The 23834-nt window shown below is 38.5% G+C and overlaps 2 protein-coding genes across 3 annotated transcripts in view; one reads left to right on the plus strand and one right to left on the minus strand.

The window, feature by feature from the left end:
• The window catches only part of LOC143892882 (Rab3 GTPase-activating protein catalytic subunit), a 55425-nt gene that overhangs the window by 16061 nt on the left and 15530 nt on the right, over positions 1 to 23834 (plus strand). The window contains exons 11-14 of one of the 2 annotated variants that reach the window (XM_077397792.1): positions 2415 to 2499; positions 2588 to 2657; positions 3145 to 3282; positions 3559 to 4016. The exons of the other annotated variant lie outside the window; for it this stretch is intronic. Of the exons in view, the coding sequence (XP_077253907.1) occupies positions 2415 to 2499; positions 2588 to 2657; positions 3145 to 3282; positions 3559 to 3873 (608 nt within the window). The 3' untranslated portion in view covers positions 3874 to 4016. Of the gene's footprint in view, positions 1 to 2414; positions 2500 to 2587; positions 2658 to 3144; positions 3283 to 3558; positions 4017 to 23834 lie in introns of those variants that run through there. 2 annotated transcript variants of the gene reach the window in all.
• On the minus strand, positions 12517 to 15585 carry LOC143845915 (uncharacterized). Its single transcript, XM_077354314.1, has one exon. The coding sequence runs from the start codon at positions 15583 to 15585 to the stop codon at positions 12700 to 12702; it is 2886 nt and encodes a 961-aa protein (XP_077210429.1). The 3' UTR covers positions 12517 to 12699.

Here is a 23834-nt window from a genome sequence, read left to right on the forward strand (position 1 = left end):
CTTTTTCAAACACATCCGCAAGGGTCCACGAAAAAACTTCTCCTCATCTGATTTTCCACTTCTCGTTCACATCTTGCAGTTCATCTTAGAGCAGCCATAAAATGAATTGCACTCTGAGTAAATAGGGTTGTTTTCAATGTCATCCTTGAACCCTACATCTTATTATGCTCTTTTTCTGCAAAACCTCTGCCATTTCCTTGTACTTTTTTTACATACCTTTGGGACCTTCTCGTTCACATCTTGCAGTTCATCTTAGAGCAGCCATAAAATGAATTGCACTCTGAGTAAATAGGGTTGTTTTCAATGTCATCCTTGAACCCTACATCTTATTATGCTCTTTTTCTGCAAAACCTCTGCCATTTCCTTGTACTTTTTTTTACATACCTTGGGACCTTTTTTTATGGGAAATGATATTTACGCCCCTTTTGATCACCAGGGACACCCATTGCCAGTGTACTTTGCAATCAAAGCCACTGGAATTTTCTGACATCGAGTACATTAGCCCCCTTTTTGTCATTGATACACTGACGCTGGGTGTCCCTGGTGATCAAAAGGGGCGTAAATATCACTTCCCTAGATCTTTTATAAGTGAATATAACATACTGCCAGAAACTCATAAGAACAGTTGTTACACCTCATCTTACACTGTCTTCCCTGACTTCTGGTTGGCATTTTTGACATAAAATCTAATTTATGTCGTGAATTATACATAAAAGGCATCAGGGAAGGCTGGGACACACCATACTTGGGTCCTATCACCTATGTCACAGATATCGTTCTCGGGAATTTCTCGGCAAGGGAAAATCTCGGCATATATTATTTTTTTAGTACTTTTTCGGGTTTATATCAGGGGAAAACGATAAAAATAATTTTTTTTAAAATATATAAAAATATAAACTTAAGAAATATAAAATATCGCTATATTTTTAAACCCTCGGGATTATTTTGGGATTTTGTCGTTTTATCAAAATGTCGTGATAAAAACATTATATTTTGAAAATATCGGAGATATTTGTGACATATAGTAGGTCCATATTGCAAGGCCAAATTGGTAGAATCTTAGCTACAGATCCTCTGCTGGTAGCTGCCACACAAAATATATCCTAAAAGCCAAAAAAATGTTGGGGAAATGGCGAATGGGGTTTCAACAATTTTGCTGATTTACCTGTTAAGACTAGAGAAGAACAGCAAAAATGCACTGATCTAGGGGTTAAAAGGGAGTAGTTGAATCAGAGTCTAAATGATATGGACTTAACATTGTCAGACCTACATCAATCCTTAAAGACACAACTTAGCCAGAACTAGATAATTTATTATCAATTTGCAGTCTCTTTTTCAATAATAAACTAAGAAACACAGCTAAATTAGAAAAAAAATTGAATGTGTTGAACAATTTGTCATTTTTATGCTTTTGAAAATGGAGTTTCAACGAAAACCTGGCTGAATTCTCAATCCGGTTGTTTCAGCCACATTCCGATTTAACTTATTTAGTTTTTAAACTACCGCAGAAACTTCCCACAATGATGAAATCAGCAATGTGCACCTCTTCTGGCCTGCATGGACTATGTCATATACTTATATCCATCTGGATCACCTAAGAATGTGGATTGACACCTTTTTAATATCATGCTACCATCTCTCTTATACACTTAGCTTAGCTATAAAGGTGCAAGCTTAGATGAGTCTGTCCACCAATATTAATGTAGCCAGTGGAGCGGGCTGCTAGTATATGTCTGTTGTAATCCAGCATTCTACTAGGCATGCCATAAGAATGAAGAACCACCACTCCTGTCATAGACGTGTATGTAGGGCAATGTCATAGAGGGTGGGTGGTTCACCATAATTTTTTAAGGAGGGGATGGTCATCCCCTCTCGGAATCAGACAGAGATCTGAATCCTCTGATCCTCCCGTGATCAAATGCTACAAAGCCTATTTGGGTGCTTTTACAATGTTCTTCTCCACTCCAAACTTTTCCTTCTATATGCATTTCTACTTTCTAGGTTCATCTTTTTTCTTGTATACATTTTAAGAATTAGCTTAAAGATTCAACAATCTAGCGGAAGTATTAAGATCTTATTCTTATAAGCTGTATGAGTTGACATTTCTACATACCAGAAAAGGAAAAAAAGATTTAGCTGACATTTCTGGAGTTTTCCAGTAATATCTTTTCATTCTTTGGACAACTAGTGGTCCAAGTAGTTAGTCTTTCATATTGTGGAAGGAAAGATTGGGGTCAAAACTGTATAGTATGTTTCTGGTGATCAGCAACAGATCTGTACATGATGTTTACATTCATCTTCTAACTAGTTAATAATAAATATGTATGCCTGTATATACATAGATGCATATTCAGAATTTATTTATGGAGTCCCTTAATTTTTATTTTTTGATCGTTTTACTTGGCCATGTCTAGGCAATTTGTGGCGTGAACTATGGGAAACTGCAAAACCATTGCCTGCGGTTAAACAAGCGCCACTCTTTGATGAAGACTTAGCAGTGTAAGTCAGAAAACATTCTTTAGTTATTATTTTGGTTAGTTGAAAAGTTTGTCCACTGAGAATTGCAACGAATGCTTTAATTTTGTAGGGAAAACATCTTGAACATCCTAGAGGATATCCCACCTTCCGAGCTTTTGGAACAGCTATTTGTTTCTGTAGTAAGTTTTGTAGTTACTCCTATTCATGTAGGGTCAATTTTTGTTTCTATTATTCTTATGTATGATAGTTATGGGGTCAATTAACATCTTACCTCCCACTTGTAGGTCCATATCTCTAAGCCGATTCTTATTGCAGATTAGAGATTGTTTCAAACAACCTTAGAAAAGCACATCATTTATACCCAACACATTTTATTCTTTTAGGATGATCAGGTTTATAGAAGTCAGTAGCTGTTTCCATGCAGATTTATATTAGCAAAGAATAGTATGTGAATACAGGGAAAGAAAAGTATGCAAAGAAAGATTCTTTTTTTTTTTCCAATTTCCCTGCACTGGATTCAGCATGTGGAATTATTTTACACCATCATAATTCATTGGCATGTCTATTTATCTCTTTTCTCATTTTCTTTCATAGTTTATATAGAAGGTTATATCCTGCATGAATTATTTTACAACATCTTACCTCATTTTCTTTTCTCATTTTCAGCTGAGTGCAGGCTTTGCAATTGCTGAGGACGCAATTGCCATGAATAGTAACTTCTCCAAACTATTCTATGATTGCAAAGACTATGTTGTTTCCGTATGTCAGGGTGAGCTAGTAGATAACATTGATGATCTCTGCCAGGTATGTTGTACCACCTATACTTTTAGGCACCGTTTGTTTTGGATTTAGAGAACCAATTGTGAGTCCTAAAGTGATTATTGTACTCAAATTAAACATTAAGATGAGTCCAATAATCAGTTTTGGACTCACAGTCGGTTCTAAGAATCCAAAACAAACAGGGCCTTAAGTTCACAGAAAAGGAAGTAATTGATTATGACAGTTTTCCCTTGTATTTTCTTGTTGATGTGGCATGAAATAATGGGTTACTAAATCTATATATTGCCATGTATGTTTTAGGTGTATGAAACAGTAGAGACAATTTTAGTCCATCCAGAGGAAAGCATGAAAATAATGCAGTCAGAAGAAACCACCAGTGGTGAATCAAAGCGCCGGTTTAAGAAAATTAGCCTCAACTTTGTCGGTAGAGATAAGCAGGTTTTACGTAAACCATCCCGAAAAGATCGAAAGAAACCGGACGAAAGCCGTCCCCGTGTATTCTCCCAATTATTTGATGCAAAGTCCCTGTTTTCGAAGAAGCAGCCAGAGACGAGTACAGAAGCTGCTTCTCCACCATTAATGTCTCTGGATGATAATTCATGGACTATTGTTTAAATATCCGCTGCAGTTATGGTATTATAATTTCGCAGGCAATCAAAAAAATCAATCTGTAAATAATTGTCTGTTGCAATTGGCTCATGTTATTTGTCAATTCATTACTGATCCTAGAGAAATGAAAATGGGAGTTAAAAAGCTTACGAACTTGAAGAACTCTACTGAATGGCTCGAGGTTTGCAATGTCATTGAAAAAAGTAAAGCTCGAAGCAAAGATTGATAAATGGATGTATTTTCTACAACGACACTCTTCCCTTTTACTTTTCTAATGAGAAATGAGCTGTTATAATCTCAAATAAACAATCACTAATAAGCTATCACAAGCCATCCTAAAGTTAGGAGTGCCATTATCAAAAAAAGGAAACACAGATATCATTTTCCAGTAGTAAAAGGAAGTGCAGGTAACATGGGGTTCACCACTACTCTTCCAGTTAACTAACTCGGTCATTCATCCACGTCAACATAAATTTTGCACAAATGGACTTGTTGGGTCCGGTGAGACCTAACGGATCCCATATGTGCTATCATAGTTCGTAAAACACAGTTAATAAAAAAATGCATTTTATTGGTTTGTCGTTTAATACTCGGTTTAAATCTTTTTCAGTAATGGATCCCTACGTTGGGGCCCACCGTAGGTTCCAGTGGGCCCCAACGGATCCCATACCTATTATATGGGCTTGAAATTTAGGGCTCACTTTTAAACCCATACCCAAACAAGCAATAATTCGGCCCAATATCATAAAACACCGACTTGTGCCTCTCTTCCGCCGCTCTCTCTCTGTCTCTCTCTCTCTCCCTCTCTGGTAGAGCTAAAACCAGTAACCAAAAAAGCAACGAACAGGGCGAAAAAAAAAGTGCTTGATAATTCCATCACAAATAAAAGAAGAAACCAGAAGCGAGAGAAAAAATAAAACTATGTTCATCGGTATTATATGAGGGCAGTATCTTTGGAAATTTGATTATCAAGATGATGGTATTGTAGGTAGATAACGGTCACAAGGAGAATCCAAACTTGTGATATTCTTGGAGGTTGGTGTGGGACAGCATTTATATAAGTTTTAAGTTGACTTCATCAACCAAAGATTTTGATGCTATATTTCTATACAGAACTAATATTTATGCCTTATGTTGTATGCATATTCATACTCTTATGCGATGTATAATTACAACTATGGAACTATAATACGTAGGTGCCATTGTTTTAAAAAGCTGAAGGATAAGCGAAGTGGAACTGTTGGGTCAAATGATAATGAAACTCTATAATAAGCCATTAAAAAGTGAATATTTGACGATGTTAATTGTAATGGCCAGAGGCGGTGGTACAGAAGGTGGATTTGCTCTTTCTTCTGCTGTTGTGAATTGGGTTCTTCAAAAAGATGGTATACAGCGTGCACGAGAAATGTATAAGCGGTATGTTGCAAGATATTGATCTATAGTCTCTTTCGATAACCTCATTTTAGATGTCATACCAACCTTTTATCCGTTCAATTAAGGTCATTTCTTTTTTATATCTCACTATTTTTTAAAATTGGGATACAGTTCTGGTTAGCTTAATTCATGCCTTACCAATGCAAATGTTATGTTCAAGAAAACAAATACATCCACTCATGATTTGGACAGTAAATCTCAGTGGGTTTTAGCTTTAATCATAAGAGTATAGTATTTTATTATCTGTTATTAGGCCCTGACATCTAAATCTACTTTTGTAAAATTATAGTGATTTGAAAACTTGTTTGTATTCCATTGAATCTACACTTTATTGCCAAATTTGCAATTGTTTGTTGAACCGTGAGCTAATTTAAGCAAATAATTAGTGAATTGAGTCTATTTCTCTCTTAATCTCACTGAACATATAAAAAGGATTGGGAGTGACAAGCAAACCAGACATTGTTACAGACACCCATTTCCATATTTTCTTTATGAAGTAAGGATTCAGAACATGGTTCTTCATGATGTAATTATTACTATCATATCTTGTAGCCTTTCAATCTTGGAGAAATATCAAATATGGAGCAGATTAGATTTGATATTACAAAATGGGATTTTCTGTTCCACCACCCAGAGGTTGCCAACCTTTCTTTGTGCTTCAATGCAAGTTTCTCTCTTTACCTCATCCAAGTCTTTCAATTTATAGACACTGCATAGAGTTGGAGTCAAACCTGGCATTTGTTGGTAGTAAAGATGGTCTTGTAAATGCCCGCAAATTGTATGGATCTGCACTCAGCATCTACGACCAGAATGTGGGATTATGGCAAGATTATTACTCTTTGGAGAAGAAGGTGATCAGTGTTCTACTCCCTTTGTACACCTATGTTATTGGATGTTAATTTTACGAATCATATTGTATTCTTCATGCTTTGGTAACTTTTATAGCACATTGCTTAAAAAAATGCTCAAAGATGGGGGTGGGATGGTCGGTCCTTGTAATTTGTGATGATTTCTGCATCTTATTCCTATTGGGAAATAACAATTCCACGCCTTTTCCCGGCATTTTCACCACCTACTTCATTTTGAGGAAAAGACAAAAGGGGGTGGAAATGCAGTCGTTTTTTAGGAAAGACAAACAAAAGGGGGTGAAATGCTGGAAAAGGAGGTGAAAATATCATTTCCTATTCCTATACAATTTTGGCAAGTGTTCTAGGTTTTGTTTATTTAAACAAAGACATTTTGACATGGATGAAAACTGTCATATCATCAGTAACAACATCCTCGTGCTAAATAAACTTTATTGTTCAATTTTTTTAGGGTTTTATGGTAATGTTTGCTTAAAAGACAATGAGAATTTCTCCTCCAATTAAGCCACCATTGCAGCACTCTTCATCATATCGTGCAAACATTTCCATTCTTGTCTTTATAGGTTTTACAATTTCATTGAGTAGTGAGCTCATCTTCTTCTCTCCCTCCTAGACAAAAACAAGGGTATTGAAAGGATGTCAGATTGTTGGTCTTCATCCTGCCGTACATATAATAGTACTCAGTGATCGATAGCCAAAGATAATCCAAATGAGGCTTTTCAACTAAATTTCTATTAGTCAATATGCGTTTTGTTCGATTCTTCCATTGTTACCTGGTGGTTACGGGTTCACGTCACAGAAACCCCCTCTTTGTGAAGCAAGGGTAAGGCTGCGTACATCTAGCCCTAGCCCTCCCAAGACCCTGCAATGGTGGGAGCCTCGTGCACTGGGCTGCCTTTTTTCCTTTTCTTTTTCTCCAATATGCATTTTGTTCAAAAAAAATGAGGGTAACTGCAATTTCAGCTGGAATCACACTGTCCATGGTTTTTTAGGGCAACTATGTTAGATTAGGTAGCTAGGAAAATGGTTTTTTTTCTCTACATTTAAGAGAGATGTTGAGGAGTTTAATGAAGTGAAGAGGATAAGTAACAAGAATGGGTTGATGCGGGAAGGCTTACAGTCATCCATGTACAAGAAATTGGTGTGATTCTCCTTTTTCTCCTCGTTGTCAAGTTGCAGATAATTTTCTAGGAAGGTGAGAGGGTGTTGATTGTTTTAAAAGGAGGCAAGAAAAAAGCGGGGGGGGGGGGGGGGGGGGGGGGGGGGGGGTAGAAGGAGATTAGAGGGCTTTGTGAAATTGAATGCAATAGAGAAAGTCTGGTCTTGGTGCCGCTTCTGTTAGGCTCTGTTTACTTGTTTTCTAGCTGCAGGAAAAGAAAATAAAGGAAAGGAATCTGACGTGGAAAACTGGAAAAGAAAGGAAAAGAAACTGTGAGAAAATTTATTTTGTGAGAAAATTCCGTTGTTCACTTGGCCGAGAAAGGAAAAGAAAGTATGCAAGCAAAGTGGTTTTCTCAGGAAAGTGATTTTCCCATCCTTTTGGTGAGAAAATTTAGATGGAAAGTGCAAGAAAGTTGGTTTTCCACGTCATTATTTATATTTTCCACCTGTGTAATTCTGCTTTCCCGAAAAAACAAGTGATCGGCAGAAAATGTCAAATCATGTCCAAACACGGGAAAATTTGGCTTTCTTTCTTCTCCTTTCCTTTCTCAAGAAGGCAAGTGAACAGAGCCTTAGAGAATTATTCAATAATTATAGAAATATGTCTATGCTGTTTGGAGTCTTTATGTTTATCTGGTATTGGTAAGTTAGCCTAGGAAAAGTCTGGGAGTCTAGTGATAAATCCTGACAAAGTTCACATAAAAGAGAAACGACCCTTTCCTCGTAGTGGGTCAAGAGGCTGATCTCCCCTCTGAGAAGATAAAATTCGTTACTAACCGGTAACAATTTCTGACATAGAAAATGGGTTTTCACAAATGAGACCAGAGGGCTCAAACATAACTAGCTAAGACAATTACCCCCCTCTTGATTTCAAGAGGAAGCAGCCAGAAATGGAGCCTGAAACTCAAGTCATTGTCTAAATAAAAAAGAAATATAAGTGGGAAAGGTCAATCTTCACCCCCAGATTACACGAAAGGTTCTCATAATAATCACAAGTGTGAAAAGATGGATTGGAGTGTTCTAACGCCACCACCAAAAGCTCAAACCAAAAGGGGTTGTTGCAGCTAGGCACATTTGTACTTGCTTATATTTCAAAAAAAATTAAAAAAAAATAAATAATATATATATATATATATTCACAGGTAATTCATTTGAGTGCTAGAATTTTTTTTCTATGTTCTTTCATGTCCTAAAAAAATTAAGCACTTCCAAAATCCACCAAAATGCCCAGTGAAAGCTCGCAGCATCATCCTGGGATTAGTTTAATAGGAGAGAATTGAGATATCTTTGAGAGAATAGATGGATTCGTTATCTTTGAACAAGAGGGGAGCTAATCCGTTGTCCTTGAAATTTTTGTTTCGGGCTTTCACGGCTGATCATGGGAAGCTCTTTCTGAGCATAATTTTCAACATGGTTAGGATTACTTTCTCGAACCTTTGATTTTTGGATAGGTCTCCACATTTTTTTATATTTGATCACCTGCTGGACGAGAGGAATGATGGAAGCAATCCTCTGTGGAATGACTAAAATCATTGCAGTAAGAACAAGCCCTCGGCTTCCATTCATATTCTATCTTTTGAAGTTCTACTCCCTTGGAGGTTCTGAGATTTATGGAGTCAGGTAACTGTTGTCCAGCCTTGATTTGGATGCAAATCCTTGCAAAATTTAGTCTCGAGGCCTCAGCGGTGTGGGAGTTCATATATAGCGGAGTTCCAATCAAACTTGCAATCTGCTGAGGCAATGATGATTCCAAAACTTCAATGGAGACCAGGGAGGCGTATCCAAACTGGAATTTCCGAAATGCATTTCTTTTCAAAGATCATGTCCGGTTCCGAGCGATGTAGAATGAGGGTTTTCCTCCATAACTATGCCCCGTATCTTCAAGGACACGAACACAATTGTCCGGACAGGAGAACTTGAACAGAAAAAACCATTTTCTAGAGTGAATATATGTAATTTACCATTGAGTTTCCATCTTCGAACTAAGCTCTCTCTAAGAGATGGGAAGTATGGTCTCTTACCTAGGAAGTAGCCCACTAGGCAATTTGCCCATTTTTCCTCAAATTTTTGAATTACTTCATCATTGAAGAAAAGCTCCATTTTTTCCTTTTCATCCTTACCTGGATTGATGAGGTTAAGGTTGGTATCAGCTGGGGGAGATTCTGATTAGAAAATAGCATTTTCCGAAGGCAAACCACCACCAGAGACACTGATGTTTGCAGGGAGAGACGGATTCTGGCTTCTAACAGCGGCAGTTGCATGAAAACTGGATATTTGGGGGTCCCTTGTCCCAAAATTGTAGGAGATAACTGGATACTATTCATTTTCAGAGATAAGACCATTAACTGATCCCAAGAGAGCATTGTCCTTTTCCAGGACGTGGGCCAAGCTGGCATTGAGGTTAGAAATCAAGAAAGGTGGCAGCTGGGAGTCCCTTCCATTACTTTTTCTGCCATAGTAGCAGAACTAATAAAAGACAGTTTGTTACTGTCCTTCTCAATAGATGCAGTACCAGCTAAAAGCAGAGTTTCAGGTCTCAACGAGGGGATAGAAGCATCATTATTGATGAGAAGAGAGATGTCCTTCTGTCCTCCTGCCCATTAATGTGCAAGGACGAAGCATTAATGAAGCCAGCTCTTGCATTTGAATAAAAGGGTGGGAAGGCTCAATGTGCTGAAAAGTAGACCTGGCAAAAGGGTGGGTCCGGCCGGGTCAACCCGCGGGTGATGCAGGTGCGGGTCACACGGGTTGGGTCAGGAGATGACCCGCATTTTTGCGGGTCAGAATTTAGGTGAACCGCGGGTAGGACTGGTCAACCCGCGGGTCACCCGCAAATAGGGGATTGTAATTCTAATGATTTGACCTCAATTTTTTTCCGGTAATTGTCATAACTTTCCACATTTTGTTGGTATTTTTTTTTCGTAATTTCAAAACTTTATAACTATTTTTAGGTAATTTTTCATTTAAAACTTTATAACTTCAACAATTTTACTTTTTATTTTGTAATGATTACTTTTTTTTCTTGCTTTTGCTAGCAACCTTTGACATCTTTGCCATCTGTGCCCGTCTTTGCACCAAGGATGGCCACATGCCGAGAAGTGACATAGGAGAAGTTTGCTAGCAAGTTCTTATAAAAAAAAAATGTTATCAACACTACTGTTTTCTTACGAGGGCACTCTCACTTTATTAAAAGTATGGTATGGCCCACACCATAGGATGATCCAAACCGTCCATTAGATGGGCCATAGCCTAAATAGCTTATGCTCCAAAAATCATTTCCATAGGATGATCCTAACCCTCCAATCTGAATGTTAGATGGTTGATCCTAACCCTCTATAGATCGGAGGGTTAGAATCAACCAATGGAAATAATTTTGGGGCATAACCTATTTAGGCTATGGCCCATTTAATGGACGGTTTGGATAATCCTATGGTGCGGGCCATACCATACTTTTTATAAAGTTAGGAGTGCCCTCATAAAAAAACAGTAGTGCTAATAATATTCTCCAAAAAAATACGTTAAAAATGCGGGTGCTCGCTGGTTGACTCGACCCGACCTGTGTTTTTGCAGGGTGGGTCACCCGTGGGTTAGTTTTGACGGGTCACTAAAACTGAGACCCGTGCCCGCAAATTTGCGGGTGAGTCGGGTCGATCCGCGGGCACGGGTCGCTTTTGCCAAGTCTACTGAAAAGATGAAGAGGCATTTTCAATGTTTGGATTTCCACTGGGTTGAGCTTTTGTAGTGAAGGGACCAGCAGATAACAAAGGAGCTTTTCAGCCATGCTCTTTCCTTAACATCAGAAGTCAGCAAAGCATTTAATGCTTCTGATTTTTTAGCCAAGGAACCAGCTGGTAAAGAGTAGCCCACCCTGACTTGACCCATAAGAGGGACATCAGAAGGCATTACATTCAATGCTTCTGAACCTGCACGTTTTTCAAAAGAGGTTAGGTTCAAGGTGGTATTGTCTAACCACTGGTAATGATTTTCAAGTAGAAAGGCAGGATTGAGGTGATTTTCCGGTATGGGCAAGGTGGGATTCCGGCGAGAAGGGTGGTTTCATCTCTATAAGTTGTTTCGTCTTCAGAAGGAGAGATTTCAATGGCTTCCATGAGATTCTTCACCCTGTCTGATTCTTTCACCACAGAAGAAAACTGGTTTTCCTTCGACACCAAAGGTAGAAACCATGGATTGAATAGCAGTTGTCTCATCACAAATGGTAGGTTCAGTATGATGGTTTTAAAGGATGAAGGAGACATTAGGCTTTTAATTCGATCTTCATAGGATGTGAAGCTGTCTGCCTCATCAGAATGTGATGGTGAGGCAAAGCTTTGGCCTTCTTCCTACTCTTCTTGTTTTTTTTTCTTATTGGATGAAGAGCTAGACCTAGATGATTCGTTTGAATTTGAAAGGGATGGGCAATGGGAAACCTCAGCTTCTAGATCCCTGAGAATATCCATTTTTTCACCCAAGGGCAGAGATTCTAGATTTTCACTGGAGGCAAGGTCTTTAAGCTTGATTGATTTTGCACTATTAGAACCATCTTTAGAGAACAGATACATGTCTTTCACTAGAATTAGAGGAACAAAAAGTGCACAAGGCCCACCAATGGAACCTCTTTATGCTTACTAGAACAAAAGAATGAAGATCTTCGATGTTGTTATCATCTTCCTCTGTAGTAACCTTCTCGTGGAATTCACCATGTCACCTTAGCGGCCAAAGGGCTCCAGTCTCAATGAAGTCTCAAATTAGATCAAAATTGAATGAAAAGTTACAGAAGTTCTTGACAAAGATTCAGTCAGCTCAAATATAAAACATTATGGTGTGAAAACTCTTGGATACACCAATTAATTTCCATCCAAGTGTACTAGTTCCAAAACATTCGACTAGTGGGCCCATCGTGGTTTTTCAAACTAGCAAATCCCAGAAAATTTTTGAGGATTACAATTCAGCAATTTTTTTTTTGAAAAGGGCAACAGAATATATATATATGTAAAAACAGAACCGAGGTGGTCCTGAAGGAACAAAGATAATACAAAGATAGCAGTACAATTAATTGGGTAATTAAGCATTGTTAGCTTGGGCTTTTCTTCTTTCAACTAAAAATGGGTGTTAAAAAAATTAATGCACATTATTTAGTGGAAAACGGGAGTAACATTTGTTTGAATAATCCACAATGGGTCAGATCAGATGAATGTTTACATCTCATACATATATTGCAAATGTACTAAATTTTTGGTCAACTTTGTGGCAACTTAAAGATAAAGAGTTTTTTCCCCTCATTTGCAAATAGTAGACTAAAAAAGCAATACTAGTACTCATTATTTTACCTTACCATCTATGTAGAAACTGCTTGCAAACACCACCTGCTCTACTATCCGATCAATTTCTTTCTGATTCTACGTATCTTTACTGTTGCAGTCACAACCAGCCAATCGTTCATGTCATCAAAGAATCGGAAGTAGGCGTATCTCCAAGACTTCTTCAGCAATAAAATGCCACAGACTCCCAAAAGCCCCATGACGAATCCCGGTGCCATGCCAACATAAAACCACATAAATCCAGACACATCTTTATCTCCGGCAGGAGGAAGTGGATGTTGAGGTATTTCATCTTCCGAGCATTTTTTTGTGAGTGGAGGCCCGCAAAGTCCAGGGTTGCCAGAATAGATGGATGCGTTATCGAGAGTTTGGAGCTGAGATCCGGATGGAATTTTCCCTGACAAGTTGTTTTCTGACAAATTCAAGAAACTTAAAAAAGTTAGAGCAGAGATGCTTTGAGGGATTATACCGGAGAGCTTGTTTCTTGATAAGTCAAGGGATTCCAACGATTGCAAGTGACCAATCTTTGGTGGGATCATTCCTGTCAAATGATTTCCAGATAAGTTCAAGCTATGCAATCCAAAAAGACCCATTAGTTCTTCAGGGATATCTCCACTTATATAATTACTTGAAAGGTCAATGCTTATCATAAGTGAAAGTGTCGCTGTATATGAAAGTTCTATCCCTTTCGTGACTAACGAAATGTGCATTTTGTAACCATCCACTCTAGATTTGAAATTATGATCGTTGCTTGATTTCTGTGTCAAAGCCATGGCGCTGAAATTGCTGAAACACCGTGGTATGGTTCCCGAAAGACGATTATGTGCGAGATCCAAGACATGGAGAGAAGTAAGATACGATAGCTCTGAAGAAATTCTCCCATCAAACATGTTTGATCGTAGGCGGAGAACCTCTAGATTTGATAGACTTTCTCCTATAAATGTCGGTATATTTCCAGTTAATCTATTCCCACCAAGATCAACAAGTACCAAGCCCACACATTTTTTCAAGTACAATGGAACTTCTCCGGAGAAATTATTATTTCCCAATTGCAAATATTTGAGACCAAGTAAAGAACCAAATGAGCTAGGAATATTCCCAGAGAGAGTATTATTTTCAAAGTTCATAATGGCCAGTTTAGGTGAATCTTGCCAACAATCAGGCAGTTCTCCTGATAAACAATTATTCGAGAAATCAACAACTTCCAGAAATTTTATTTTACATATAGATGAGGGTATGGTTCCATCTATATGGTTCGAAGAAAAATCTAAAAATGAAACACCAGGCACCATTTCTCCAAAAGCTGGGGAAATACTCCCTTCTAGAAGGTTAAAGGAAAGATTGAGCACATTAAGAGTCTGAATTTGACTCAGCTCTTTAGGAATGTATCCTTTCAGCTGATTTTTAGAAAGATTAATCTGGACAGCCCTACTACAATTTCCCAATTCGCTTGGAATCATTCCGTTCAATCCATTGGAGTTGGCAAAGAAATATACCAAGTTGGATAAATTTCCAAGCTCCTTGGGAATGTCTCCAGTGAAATTATTGTTATTCAAGTCAAGAAGCCATAAGCTAGATAACTTTCCAAGCTCCTTGGGAATGTCTCCAGTGAAATGATTGTTCTTCAAGACAAGATACACTAGGCTAGATAACTTTCCAAGCTCCTTGGGAATGTCTCCAGTGAAATGGTTTTTATTCAAGACAAGATACACTAGGCTAGATAACTTTCCAAGCTCCTTGGGAATGTCTCCAGTGAAATGATTGTTACTCAAGTCAAGATCCCGTAAGCTAGATAACTTTCCAAGCTCCTTGGGAATGTATCCAGTGAAATTATTGTAACTCAAGTCAAGAATCTGTAAGATAGAGAAATTTCCAAGCTCCTTGGGAATGTCTCCAGTGAAATTATTGCCACCCAACAAAAGATACACTAAGCTACTACAATTCCAGAGCCCACAGGGTATCTTTCCAGATAAATGATTTACAGAGAGACCGAGAAACTGAAGAGATTGAATCTGACACAACTCTTCCGGAATGAATCCCGTTAGCTGATTGATAGAGATATCAAGGATCCGAAGAGTCTGAATCTGAGCCAACTCCACATGAATGCTACCGGTGAAATTATTGCCACTCAAGGCAAGATACTCTATGCTTCTGCAATTCCCGAGCTCAGGAGGAATCTCACCAGATAGATGGTTGTCATAAAGACTTAATTTGGTTAGATTCTGAAGCCTTTGAAGCTCCCTAGGAATAAAACCTTCAAGCCTATTACTTGCCAACCTTAATTCCTCAAGGCTATCGCATTCACTAATTTCAACAGGTACTGTACCCGAGAGAGAGTTCCAATCCACATCGAAAACCCGAAGCTTTTTCAACACTCTAACTGATGAAGGAATTACATCAGTGAGATTATTGTTAGAAATGAAAAGCTCTTCGAGAGAAGACAAGTTTCCGATCTCCGTTGGGATTTTACCAGTAAGGTCATTAAAAGAAAAGTTTAGTTTCTTCAAGGAAGGCATACCACAAAGCTCGGGGGGTATCTCCCCACGAAGCGTATTATTGCTAAGGTCTAGAACTTGCAAATTACTGCAGCTTGCAAGCTTCTTAGGGACAAGATCGGAAATCATGTTGTTTGATATGTTAAATGTTGTGAGGTGACGGAGCTCACAGAAGGTGGAAGACAGATGGCCTGACAAATTAAAGGCTTGGAGATTGATGGAAGTTACCTTAGAGTTGTGGATACAACTTATCCCTCTCCAATCGCAAGGAGTTAAATGGGATGAATTCCATCCTCGAAGCTGGCCATTGTTGTCAATGAGATCCTTCTTGAACTCCAATAGCCATTTTCCTTCATCATTTACCGATCTTACAAAGATGGCCAAGTTGCATAATATTAAAACCAACTGAAAAGCTGGGGTTTTGATTTGAGAAATCCAACCCATTCTTTAAAGAGAAGGATGGAGGTGAGGATAACAGACTCCAATACCTTTTAAATAGGCGTAGCCAACAAAAAGGAAAACCTAAAACGAGTAAAGAAAGGTTTGAGACACACGGCAGTGGGACTTTGGAGTGAATTTGTCAGTCTCGTGGTGGGACCATTGACAACAATTAAAAAAAATAAAAATTCCAGGGAATAGAAGCAGGTCTTGGACCGCCATTACCTTATAATGGAAGAGCAAAAACCTTAGTCAATATTGTTTTCTGTTTTCTCTATTTAAGCAACATTTCCTCACTCATTCTATCTCTCCCACTTTCCTTACTCCTCTCTCGAGATTTTATACGTGAACGAGTCATGTATTTTTTTAAATAGTACAATACGCCCCGCTTTATGGGATGATCTAGACCGTTCATTTTTTAGCACCACAAATGAACTGTCTAGAGCACCCCATAAAGTGGGCCATATAGTAATTTTTTTTAAAAAAATTAAATATTCCCCTCTCTCAACAGTCAACACTAATATTCTATGAAAAAAATTTCTTGGTTACCAAACGTGGCCGACGGGACGCTTATTTCCTTGTGGGGTCCGCTCTCAAAGATCAGCCTATAAGTCACGCAGTGGGACCACTTGACTCGTCAAAACATTAAAGAGAACATGACGGGTGAACTGCCTACAATGGACGTGCCTTATAAAGGAAGGAGCGTCTGAGTTTCTTTTTGGCATTTTCCTTTGCTAAAATATGACTTTCGGCCCAAAGCCATTCCATGACGGGTGAACTGCCTACAATGGAATAGATGCAGGTCTTGGAGTCAATTCATTAGCTTATCAAGTAACGGAAGAGAGGCGTGGGAGAGGGAGAGTAAAAACCTAAGTCAATATTGTTTTTTGTTTTCCCTATTTAAGCAACATTTCGCCCTCCAATTCTATCTCTCCCACTTTTCCTACCACTTTCTCGAGATTTGTACGTTTTAGTCATGTATCTTTTAAAAAGTACGATACGCCCGCTTTATGTGATGATCCAGACCATTCGTTTATTGGCCTATAAAATAAATAGGTCGTGCCCCAAAAATAAGTTCGATGGGATTATCCTAACCCTCCAATCTATAGAGGGACTGCATATTATTGAAACATCATAGGTTAGAATCATCTTATCGAAATGATTTGTGGGGCACTACCTATTTATTCATGGTTACCAAACATGGCAAAGAGAATTAGACGGGACACTTATTTCCTTGTGGGGTCGGCTCTCAAAGATCAGCCTATAAGTCACTCAGTGGGACCAAAAAGTAGCGTCTCAGTTTCTTTTTGGCATTTTCCCCTCTCTCAACACTTGTATATACATAAACAGTAACGTGAATAAATTTTGTAGAGTGTTGCTTTCACGTTTTCCTTTGCACAGTGCATTCATGTTCAATTTCTCTCGTGTATCTCACATATTCTCATAACAATTGGGGTTCCAAGTTGGCCGGCCAAGATGGGACCAAAAAGTAGTTTCATTCCGAGTTTGGCAATTAAATGGAGCAATCACGCAGTGGGACCACTTGACTCGTCAAAACATTAAAGAGAACATGACAGGTGAACTGCCTACAATGTCTTTGTAAGGAAGGAGCGTCTGAGTTTCTTGTGGAGTCCCTCTCTCTCCCGTGCAACTTGACCATGAGGATGACTAATGTATTTTGTATCCAAAACTCAAATCCAAATCCAAATACAAAAGCAAGAGGTATCCAAACATGGGACTATTTCCTTGTGGAGTCCGCTCTAAATGTTCAGCCTGTAAGTATCGCGATGGGACCATTTAACCGGTCAAAAGATTAAAGGTTTTCATTACTTTAATTTTCATTCAAAGGAAAGAAACCATGTTGCTGAAATAAATCATTCAGAACAAAGAGAATGTTCTGAATTCATAACAAGCTATTAAAATCTTTTTGCAGGTCGCTATTAAAATTCATAACAAGCTGTCAAAAGCCAATTTTTAAAATTTTAAATTTATAAATAAAGAGGATATTCTATCCTTCCATCTCCAATATTATTTATTAGAGGGCATACTATAATATTTTATAAATAAAGTTTACTTAGGGGCCGTTTGGATACGCTGATTTTAGAATCTTGGATTTCTTGCAAATCGTAGTTGGGAGACGAGAGAAGGAGACCGACTGTCAATGACAAGCGAAGCTCATTGCCAATGCCAACTCCACAAGAATCTCATGAAGCAATCATTGGGAGTAATTTTTAGCACCTTAATTAAATTCAAGGGGTTTTTTGCAATGAATTTTTTGTTCTATGTTCATTTATGCTTTTGAAAATGGAGTTTCAATGAAAACCTGGCTGAATTCTCAATCCGGTTGTTTCAGCCACATTCCGATTTAACTTGTTTAGTTTTTAAACTACCGCAGAAACTTCCCACAATGATGAAATCAGCAATGTGCACCTCTTCTGGCCTGCATGGACTATGTCATTTACTTATATCCTTCTGGATCACCTAAGAATGTGGACTGACCCCTTTTTAATATCATGCTACCCTCTCTCTAATACACTTGTAGCTTAGCTATAAAGGTGCAAGCTTAGATGAGTCTGTTCATCAATACCAGCGGGCTGCTAGTATATGTCTGTTGTAATCCAGCATTCTACTAGGCATGCCATAAGAATGAAGAACCACCACTCCTGTCATAGACGTGTATATAGGGCAATGTCATAGAGGGTGGGTGGTTCACCATGATTTTTAAAGGAGGGGATGGTCATCCCGTGATCCTCTGATCCTCCCGTGATCAAATGCTACAAAGCCTATTTGGGTGCTTTTACAAGGTTCTTCTCCACTCCAAACTTTCCCTTCTATAGGCATTTCTACTTTCTAGGTTCATCTTTTTTCTTATATACGTTTTAATAAAGAATAGGTTGACATTTCTGAAGTTTCCCAGTAAAATCTTTTCATTCTTTGGACGAACTAGTGGTCCAAGTAGTTAGTCTTTCATATTGTGGAAGGAAAGAATGGGGTCAAAACTGTATAGTATGTTTCTGGTGATCAGCAACAGATCTGTGTATGATGTTTACATTCATCTTCTAACTACTTAATAATAAATATGTATGCATGTATATACATAGATGCATATTCAGAATTTATTTATGGAGTCCCTTAATTTTTATTTTCTGATCGTTTTACTTGGCCATGTCTAGGCAATTTGTGGCGTGAACTATGGGAAACTGCAAAATTCGGCCCAATATCATAAAACACCGACTTGTGCCTCTCTTCCGCCGCTCTCTCTCTCTCTCTCTCTCTCTGTCCCTCTCTGGTAGAGCTAAAACCAGTAACCAAAAAAGCAACGAACAGGGCGAAAAAAAAAGAGCTTGATAATTCCATCACAAATAAAAGAAGAAACCAGACGTGAGAGATAAAATAAAACTATGTTCATCGGTATTATATAAGGGCAGTATCTTTGGAAATTTGATTATCAAGATGATGGTATTGTAGGTAGATAATGGTCGTCACAAGGAGAATCCAAACTTCCAAAAATTCTGCAGATTTCACATCACATCTGTTGAAAGTATATGAAAAGGTTGAATCCAAAGGATGCATGACGGAGGATCTCGCTCACCAATAGATTTCCTTCTGTTTGCAATTAGGGAGACCGGACGAAGCAAGAGAGCTAGCAGAAAAGTTTTGCAATGGAGAGCTTTCGGGGGCAGCAAAGTTATGGGTCTTAAGGGTTTCAATAGAGATGAAATGGGTTACAATGAAATCTGCTTCCCTCAGTAAAGATGACCTTCAGTCTATCTTTAAACTCATGGAATGTGTATCAAGAAAAATAGCCATTTCAGAAGGTGAAAGCTTGTGGCTTATGGTATGTGACTAGTTCCTTCATCTGGTTCCTTTTCTCTGTTGTCAACTCATGATTACAAAGTTTATGGAGAAATATGTCTCATACGGTCATACCAACAACATAATTACAGTCATTTTCTGTATATCTTCTACCACATGAAATGTTGTCTTTCTGCCATGCAATTTTCTGATATATTTTCCCCCGTCCAATTTTAACTTGTCTTTTGGTAATTGCTATTTCCCTCGTGAATATGAACACGGACGCACACGCGCGTGCAAGCACCAGATATTGAATCTTTTTTGTCTTCAGTTTATGGGATTCACCTCTTGAAGAGGGCAATTTTCATGTTTGATATAGATTTCACATCCTAGTTATTGTCCAACTTCGTCATGCTTAGATCAAGTTTTCGTAAATGAATCGAGCTGAGTGTACTAATAATATTTTTCACTCAATATTCTTATTATCACCTCGAATTTGGGTGGAAATATCTATTAGAATAAACAAGAGGAGAGATAATGCAGATAGAGGGCCCATATAAAGTGGTTGAAAGAATTTTTTTTTTAAATAATAAAGTGGTTGAAAGAAAGGGACAAAACCACTGTCTTTTTTCTTTTTTCCTTTTTTTTAATAATAACAAAAACACTGTATACTTCCATAGCATTGTGACTTGTGAGTGCCAGGAGGAGGTCCAATCACACTTAGAGCTTGGTGATTGATGACATTAGACCCAATGATCTGGGCGATATCACTATGGAGATTGCGAGGTTTTATGAGGATTTATATGCTATAGAGAGAGGGCTGCTTCCCAAGTCAGAGGGTATTTCACTGATCAGATTGAGGAGAGGGAGTGGGAGGAGCTGGAGAGCTCGTCTACAATAGAGGTGAGGAAGAGGATATTCTCTATGAGTAGACTCATCTACATTAGAGGTGAGGAAGAGGATATTCTCTGAGTAGGGATCAGGCTCCACGGCCTGATGGATTTCAATCTTTTATGGCATCCTTCCAAAAGTTTTTGACACGTTGTAGATGAGGATGTGCTGCGGCTCTTTTCGAGGTTCTTTCTTGGGATGAGCTTGGATAAGATTGTGGGGGCTTCGTTCATCACTTTGATACCAAAAAGGATGGTGCAGAGATCCTATCAGATTTAGGTTTGGTGGAGGGTATAAGATTTTGGCAGGAGTATTGGCAGATCGACTTAGACTCGTGCTGGAGTGGATTGTTTTCAAAACTAGAGCTACTGCCACAAGGTTCCACCAAATTCCAGTGCTGACCTCTTACCATAAGTTGAGATGAAGAATTTACTACATAACCGATCAAAAAAAAAGAATTTACTACATAAGGAATCCCTTTGATGATGCTTGTGGAGTAAATTCATACGAAAGGCCTTGCAATAGTCCAGCGCTTTGGTGCCTCTAGACCTCCCTCCTTGGGTTTGCAAATGAGCTTCCATGCCACCCAATGAGTTTTTGATCTCAAGTTGTGGCTGCGACCTGGCAAACTCGACCCGTGCCCGCGGGTCGACCCGACTCACCCGCAAATTTGAAGGCACGGGTCTGGGTTTTAGTGACCCGTCAAAACCAACCCGCGGATGACCCAACCCGCAAAAACAAGGGTCGGGTCGGGTCAACCCGCGGTCATCACAACCGTTCATACTGGGTCCTACCATAAAAAGAAAACATTATGATAAACTCAGAATCAATACCCTATTTTGGAGCCATTCTTCCCCAAAATTCTTTATTTGGGACAAAATGTTGCTCCGTCCAAAGAGAACCATCCCTTAATTCCCTCCATTCCATAAGGACTATAGGGAATTTCCTGAAACAGGAGAATTATCACCAAATGATCTAAAAAATCAAGGCATGCCTTAAAAGTATTAAAAACAAATAGAAATGAGAAACCCTTACACGCCAAAAATCAGTCACAAAAAACATCTAGCCTACCCTTAGAAACAACAAAAAAGAAGACACCATTTAATAAAGAAAAGAGAGAAAAACAGGCATTTTACTCACCTCTTTTTTATCTTTCCATTTGATTAAGGGAGAAATTAGTGATGCTGACGGTTGGGTTTTTTTATGAAGGAGAGGTCAGATTTTGAGGAGGAACCATAGTATTTGATTGGATGGAGGCATGGCAAGGAGGAGAAGACGGAGATAGAGGAGGCAGACCATGAACGGCTTAGGGAGAGACGCGTGGGAGAGAAAGTGAGGGAGAAGGACACGTAATGGCTCTTCTTAGAGAGAGAGAGAGAGAGGCGGTGGAGACTATGCGTGGAGACAGAGAGACGCGTGGAATTTCGAACCAGCAATTTTTCTCTCAAGTTAACAATGGTATTCAATTTAACCACTGTTGAATTTGTGGGCGACCCGCGGGTTGACCCGGTCCACCCGCGGGCCACGCGGGTCACGTAAATTCTGACCTTAAAAAATGTGGGTCATTTCCTGACCCGACCCGTGTGACCCGCACCCGCATCACCCGCGGGTTGACCCGGCCCGGCCCACCCGTTTGCCAGGTCTGAGTGCCCCACCAGAAATTAGCAATTATACTGTCAATCAGATGGATTACCTTCTTTGGAGGACTAAACGTTGATAATATGTAAATGGGGAGATACTGCTTAAAACATAGTTAATGAGAACCAACTTCCCCCCGGCAGAGAGCAATCTCCCTTTCTACCCTTCAATTTTTAATCTCACTTTCTCAATCAACAGATCAAAATAAGCAGATTTCTTCCTACCCGGAAAAAACAGAAACCGTGATCCTTTACATTAACCAAGGTGTTGGGAAACCATCTCCTGCAACTTGAAACCATCTCCTTCTGATATTCTTGGAGGTTGGTCTGGGACACCATTTATATAAGTTTTAAGTTGACTTCATCAACCAAAGATTTTGATGCTATATTTCTATACAGAACTAATATTTATGCCCTATGTTGTATGCATATTCATACTCTTATGCGATGTATAATTACAACTATGGAACTATAATACGTAGGTGCCATTGTTTTAAAAAGCTGAAGGATAAGCGAAGTGGAACTGTTGGGTCAAAAAAGGAGAAAAATAAGAAATGAATAGAAAGTATGTTATAGCTAGTAAGGGAAAAGAATAAGAAAAGGAAAAATACAAAAGAATTGAGTACTTGGCAAACATTTATCAATCATTAATTCTATTAAATAGTTATTATTTCTAGTTATCAAAAATTAAATTGGAACAAAGAAAGAGAAACATTCACGATTTACATTTGGTATGAAGTTATGATGTTATTCACGATTTACATTTGACGATGTTAATTGTAATGGCCAGAGGCGGTGGTACAGAAAGTGGATTTGCTATTTCTTCTGCTGTTGTGAATTGGGTTCTTCAAAAAGATGGTATACAGCGTGCACGAGAAATGTATAAGCGGTATGTTGCAAGATATTGATCTATAGTCTCTTTCGATAACCTCATTTTAGATGTCATACCAACCTTTTATCCGTTCAATTAAGGTCAATTCTTTTTTATATCTCACTATTTTTTTAAATTGGGATACAGTTCTGGTTAGCTTAATTCATGCCTTACCAATGCAAATGTTATGTTCAAGAAAACAAATACATCCACTCATGATTTGGACAGTAAATCCCAGTGGGTTTTAGCTTTAATCATAAGAGTATAGTATTTTATTATCTGTTATTAGGCCCTGACATCTAAATCTACTTTTGTAAAATTATAGTGATTTGAAAACTTGTTTGTATTCCATTGAATCTACACTTTATTGCCAAATTTGCAATTGTTTGTTGAACCGTGAGCTAATTTAAGCAGATAGTTAGTGAATTGAGTCTATTTCTCTCTTAATCTCACTGAACATATAAAAGGATTGGGAGTGACAAGCAAACCAGACATTGTTACAGACACCCAATTCCATATTTTCTTTATGAAGGATTCCGAACATGGTTCTTCATGATGTAATTATTACTATCATATCTTGTAGCCTTTCAATCTCGGAGAAATATGGAGCAGAATAGATTTGATATTACAAAATGGGATTTTCTGTTCCACCACCCAGAGGTTGCCAACCTTTCTTTGTGCTTGAGTGCAGGTTTCTCTCTTTACCTCATTCAAGTCTTTCAATTTATAGACACTGCATAGAGTTGGAGTCACACCTGGCATTTGTTGGTAGGAAAGATGGTCTTGTAAATGCCCGCAAATTGTATGGATCTGCACTCAGCATCTACGACCAGAATGTGGGATTATGGCAAGATTATTACTCTTTGGAGAAGAAGGTGATCAGTGTTCTACTCCCTCTGTACACCTATGTTATTGGATGTTAATTTTACGAACCATATTGTATTCTTCATGCTTTGGTAACTTTTATAGCACATTGCTTAAAAAAATGCTCGAAGATGGGGGTGGGCTGGTGGGTCCTTGCAATTTGTGATGATTTCTGCATCTTATTCCTATTGGGAAAT

This window comes from Tasmannia lanceolata, unplaced genomic scaffold (genome assembly GCF_043159265.1).
Source record: "Tasmannia lanceolata isolate RefF3 unplaced genomic scaffold, GAP_Taslan_0.1 ptg000015l, whole genome shotgun sequence".
NCBI lineage: Eukaryota > Viridiplantae > Streptophyta > Magnoliopsida > Canellales > Winteraceae > Tasmannia > Tasmannia lanceolata.